The sequence below is a fragment of the Crocodylus porosus genome, unplaced genomic scaffold (assembly GCF_001723895.1).
Source record: "Crocodylus porosus isolate Cpor-Errol unplaced genomic scaffold, CroPor_comp1, whole genome shotgun sequence".
In the NCBI taxonomy this organism is placed as follows: Eukaryota; Metazoa; Chordata; order Crocodylia; family Crocodylidae; genus Crocodylus; species Crocodylus porosus.
Window position 1 is genome coordinate 5,204,076 of NW_017728943.1, and position 5,434 is coordinate 5,209,509.

Here is a 5,434-nt window from a genome sequence, read left to right on the forward strand (position 1 = left end):
TGCCTGTAGCAGGGTGGGTGTGGCGGGGAGGTGAGTATTAGTCTAGGGGTACTTTACCCTCCTCTTAGAATGAGTGGCAGAAGGGATCTTTGCATTGCATGAAGCCCTCTTGTTGATGCCTCCTGTCATACACCCATAAGCACCTGCCTGGGGGGAGGAAAGTCAAGGGTGTACATCCAGGGCTAGAGTTAAGGCTGCCTGAGCAATGTGGACATCTTTGAGGGCTTGCCTTTGCAGCCTGGGCATGCTCCAAATGTTGTCTTTCAGTAGGATGTGCACACATGAGGGTTGAGGCTGGTCAGTGATACCTGTGACTGACATGACCCCCCCAACTCCCATTGCTGCCCATTGCTCAGGGAGGCCAATATATCACCCTTCAGGGTTGAAGCATAGCTGCTGCAGCACCTTGTACACCAGTGACTGGCTAAGCGAAGGAAGGAATCCTGACCAAAATGCAGTGGTGCTGAGAGGCTAGGTGGGGACAGTTAAAGACAACCAGGGGGAAGCTGAGGGCTAGGACAAGCCCCTGCGCGTCACCTTCCAGAGTGGTTGAGGGGAGCCTAGGGAAAGGAAAGAGGGAAATTCAGATACCCACCTATGCTCCCATCAGCAATGGGGAGGGGCCGCTGCTGTTAGCTTGGGGACTCAGTGATGGGAGGAGGGAGGAAGGGAACTTGGGACTGAATGAGAGAAATGAGTGGGTAGGGCAGGCTTTGATGGCAGGATTAGGAGCAGGCAGGGCTCACACTTCCTGAAGGAAGGAGTCAGGAGTGGCTCAGAGAGAGCAGTGACCAGGCACCTGGGGGCAGGAGGGGAGGCTGGCAGCCACTCAGCCCTTGGGCTGGTCAGAAGTAGGTGGGGAAGTCAGTGGTCTGGAGGTGTGGGGGCAGCAGTGGCTGGGGGAGGAGGGCGGTCCTGGGGGGGCTGGCAGGGGGTGGAGTTGCTGAGATATGCCTTTTTTTTAACACTGCCTAGACTTTAGATTGGAACTTGCATTTGTTGAGCTCCCAGCTTGCAGGATTCAGCATCTTCCTCCTGTTCATTTCACCAAAGGGAATGTGCCTCTGCTTCACCCTCCCAGAGCTCTGGGATGTCAAGGATTTGGGGGCCGCAGTGAGGGCACTGGGGCTCTTCTGTGTAAGGGTATCAATTTCTCCCTCGGTGCATTCCTTTCCTCCTTGCTCTGCACTGTTAGGGGGGTTGTGTTTATAATGACTGTGTGATGAGTCGATGAGTGAGACCTCCCTCAGCTGAACACACTGGCTTTGTAGTTGCTTGCAGCCTCGAGGAAGTTTGTTCCAGCACCTGACACTCTGGTGAGGAAAGCGAGGCGGCAAGGATCCCACTCCCCTGCCCTCAACTGCTCCTCGGCACAGGGGGTCATTTCTCTGTCCTCCTCTCTTTGTTGGAAAGGCTGGATTAAAACAATACCATGAATGGGACTTTTTTCAACCAGACTGTTGTAGAGCAAGGGGTTTATACCAACCGGACCCAGGATCTGGGAACTCTGATGGGCTGCTGCAATGGGACCGGGTCTGTGGTGGCAAGTGATGGGGGAACTTCAGTCCTGCTGCCTGATGAGAGGAGCCTCTATATCACACGGGTGGTGCAGATTGCAGTGCTCTGTGTCCTCTCCTTGACTGTGGTGTTCGGGATCTTCTTTCTGGGCTGCAACTTGCTCATCAAGTCAGAGAGCATGATTAACTTTTTGGTGAAGGACCGCAGACCCTCCAAGGATGTGGGAGCTGCCATCATGGGGCTTTATTGAGAGGATGCCGTGAGTTTGTGGGCACGAGTACTGTATGTGATTCTGGTCAAGATGTGGAGTCCCATACATTTTGGGGGGGGAGTTAGGGGTGTGCAGAACGTGGACTCGTTTTAATGTATGAATGCACAAGGACAAAACAATTCTGTGCTTTGGTGAATGCGCTGGTGAGAGGGACAGAGACACCTCCCTGGCTTTGTACAAAGCACAAAAATAAAAGCATCGTTCTAATGTTGCATGCAGAAATGTTTTTTTAAGTTTTGCATGAAACTTGCAAAAAGATAAAATTGTGAAAATCTGGAGTCTTTTATGCTGTTACCTTGGATACTGCTACCTGTTTTTTATGGCTTTTATTTATTTTTTAAACAAACGTAACCAAATGAAAAGCGAAATGTTTTGTGTAAGAAAAATAAATAAAATGTTTGTGGGGGCAGGGAAAGTGAGGTGCTCAGTGAGTTTCCAAGCAGAGGCTGCATGCTGATGAAATGTGCCAGTCGATTTCTATTCCGGACCTCAAGCTCAGATCCTTTTGTAGACGAAGAGTTTTGTAAATGGAAAAGCATGTTCTTTATGGCTTTTTTTCCCTGGGTGTCTGAGCTATCCTGTTTAATGAACTGGGGGCTCTTTTGTTTCACATTGTAGGGAAAGAAGCGAAAAGCAAACTAAAAAGACACAAAAGTGTGGCTCTGTTTTTGTATGCAGCAACATTTTTTTTCACTGTTACATTGTTACATCCTTGGGGTTTTTTGTAGTTTTTGAAAATTGGTGAACGTGAAAAAAAAAATCCTGTTTTTGAACGATTTTGGTGTCGTCTTCATTTTCTTTCCCCTGCGTGCGGGATGCTGGTGTTTCAATTACCACTCCAGAGGTTAAAGACAGTCATCTGACCTTGCAGTTTAACTTGCATTAAAAAAAAATACAGTACCTAACTTGTGGGGAGGTCATGGGTCCTATTAGCTAATACATTAGTTAGGAACTACATTCACAGGACTTCCTTAAAGTGCTGCCAAGCTCTGAGGCATTAAGATTCAACAAAAGCATCTTGCAAAACAGGTTTCTGCCTCTCAGTTGAAATATGCATCCTCTCAGAGCCTTGTAAACCTGTCAAAGTCTGACTGTGTGAGCGAAATGTAGGAGATGAAATGAGGACCGTTCCTGACCTTTCCTCTTCAGTGGAATGCTACCTCTGTGAGTGCGTGTAGGATGGAAATGATACTTCTTTTTTGCAACCTACATAGTGTAGCGTGGGGTAAATGAGGCTCCTCATTCCACCAGCTTAAATCCAGACTGACTTCACTCTGGATTAGTGAAGGAGTACACGAGACCAGAGCATGGTTTGTAATGGAAGTCTTATGTCTACTTGCCCCAGCAGTCGGCAACCTATGACCCAGAGGCTGGATTTGGCCTGTAGAGAAATTAGATCTGGCCCACAGCGGTCAGGCAGCGGGGGGGAAAAATTGATGGCATGCGGTGGCAGGGGAACTTTCTTTGCCTTGAATTGTGCATTCCTCTGCCATCTGCCACCGATCCCTTCTGCAGCATCCAAGTCATCTGCTGCCACTGGAGTGCTTCCTGCTTTGGTCCTGTGGTCTACTCTTTCACCCTGCTTACCCCAGAAGAATTTGGTGCTCACCATTGCCATTGGCAATAGGAATTGGTAGCACTAGGTGGCAATGGTAAGCAGAGACTGCAGTAGAGGCATGTGACAGCAGCCCTTGGCACAGATCAGACAGGGATGGGGCTCTGCGGAGGTGGGTGCTAGTGACCCACTAGTCTTAAAAATTGCCAACCTCTGGCCTAGGTCATCTCCTCCAAGAATTCCATATAACTATAAACTCTGACTAACCTGGTCTTGCCCTTCCTTTTAAACAGTTGGGGATACAAGTTAACAATGTCAAAGAAACCAGGCTTCAGCCTCTGAGGATGTGAAACCTCTTCCATCCCAATGGGACTACAGAACAAGTAAGGGCCAGACTGTATTGCCTCACACTGACCCACATGCCCCTGGGTAGCTTTTCTCATCTGAGTGCATTTTATACTTCCTTGGCACAGGTACAAGTGGCTGCAATGAGGTACAGAGAAAGGGAACACAGCCCCCTACACACTGTACTTTAAGGAATTATCCTTTTCTCCCAGTGAAGTCAGTGGACAAACCCCCATTTGCCTCAACTTCCACTAAGTTTGGCTCCTGTAAGGATAAGGCCCCGAGAAAGGTGATAGCAGTTCTGCAAATGTGTAGGCACATGCATCATTTCACTACCACAGCTATATATTCCTGACAGAGAAGTGAAGCACATGTGTTTTTGTGTATAACTGTTTGCAAGACTAGGTCCTGAGGCTGAAACCCAGTTTCCATTTTAAGTTAGAGCTTGGCTCCTCTTTCAAATCCATAAATCAGTCTCAAACCTGGTAGCTAAGACCTGGTGGCAAGGTAGAACTGACCCATACTTGCAGTGCTGGAAACACCCAGGCGAATCCTGAATTACTTTTGCAGTTCCAGACAAAGCACCTAAATCCCCTTAACTCTGACCCATAGTGATAGCCTAAGAAAACCAGGTCAGGTTACCTCAGCCATCACAACCTGCTCATTCTGTAGTGGCTGAAGGAGCTAAAATATCTCCTCTTAGCCATGTATGGAGCATACTTTTTAAAGGTTATACAAAACAGGCACACAATCATTTTGCAAATCCCTGATTAAACCAGCAGTACACCGAAGGCTAGCATTTTCTGTTCTGTGGAAGGTCTTGTTTCTGGGAGATGCTAAGGATGCTTGACACCTCTTAGCACTTGTCCTAAGTTTCCATGTCGTGGGCCAATTTTATCTCTATGTCGTTAGATGCCCACATCCTGGGGATAGAGTACTTACAGTAACGGAGTGAAGGCCCCTGAGGTGGCTGGTTATCACATGTTGGAGCCATGGTCATGATACAATGGATGCCCCCATGATACATGTTTCCTGTCTTCTTCAACACTGCAGAGTTAAGGTATCCTATGAAACATGACTTTGAGTGCCCTCTAGCATGTGAGAGGGTTTTTCTTTTGACTGCTGTACTGGAAAGGTAACAGAAGCCATGGGCCTGTGTCTGGACTGCCACGTCACCCTCACAGGGTGTTATCTGTGGAGCTGTGGTTACATATTTTTTAATTTCCGTTACAGCTGTTCACAAAGTTTCTGTCAAGATTAGGCCTGGTGTGCTGGTGAAAGACTGGGTCTGACCAGAAGAGCTGACAAAGCTTTCTGACAAGGAGGGAACTCATCACAACGGCAGTTGCCTTGGACTGTGCCAGAGATGCCCGTGGCAGTTCAATCCAGCTGGAGAGGATGAGCCTGATCAGATCTGTTGAGCTCTGGCCTTGGCCTGCTGCCCTGCTGCCTGGAAGAGACCATGGTCAGTCACCTCTCTGGAGGGCAGACCTGATCCTGCTTGCATGTTTGGTATTTTGCTTTAGCACAGCACCATTGGGCTCAAACTCACCTTCCTTAACACAGGTTCAGGGTTTTATGTCACCTTTCTGCCTGCCCTTGTTGAGAGGACAGGGAACAACCACACTAACTTGCGTCTGGTTCCTAGACCCTGAGGAGCCATTCTGGGGAACCCATTGCTCTTGCCACGCTGCCTCCCTTTGTGACTACTCCAACACACCCTGTTCAGGGGGGAGATGAACAGC

General features: G+C 48.5%; 1 protein-coding gene across 1 annotated transcript; it reads left to right on the forward strand.

The window, feature by feature from the left end:
* Nucleotides 1–949: 949 nt before the first annotated feature.
* RPRML (reprimo like) lies at nt 950–2,145 on the forward strand. The gene has a single exon (XM_019548653.1). The coding sequence runs from the start codon at nt 1,433–1,435 to the stop codon at nt 1,766–1,768; it is 336 nt and encodes a 111-aa protein (XP_019404198.1). The 5' UTR covers nt 950–1,432; the 3' UTR covers nt 1,769–2,145.
* The last annotated feature ends 3,289 nt before the right edge of the window (nt 2,146–5,434 follow it).

Coding starts and splice junctions, on each gene's coding strand:
- RPRML (XM_019548653.1), top strand. CDS start 1,433: ATGAATGGGACTTTTTTCAACCAGACTGTTGTAGAGCAAGGGGTTTAT.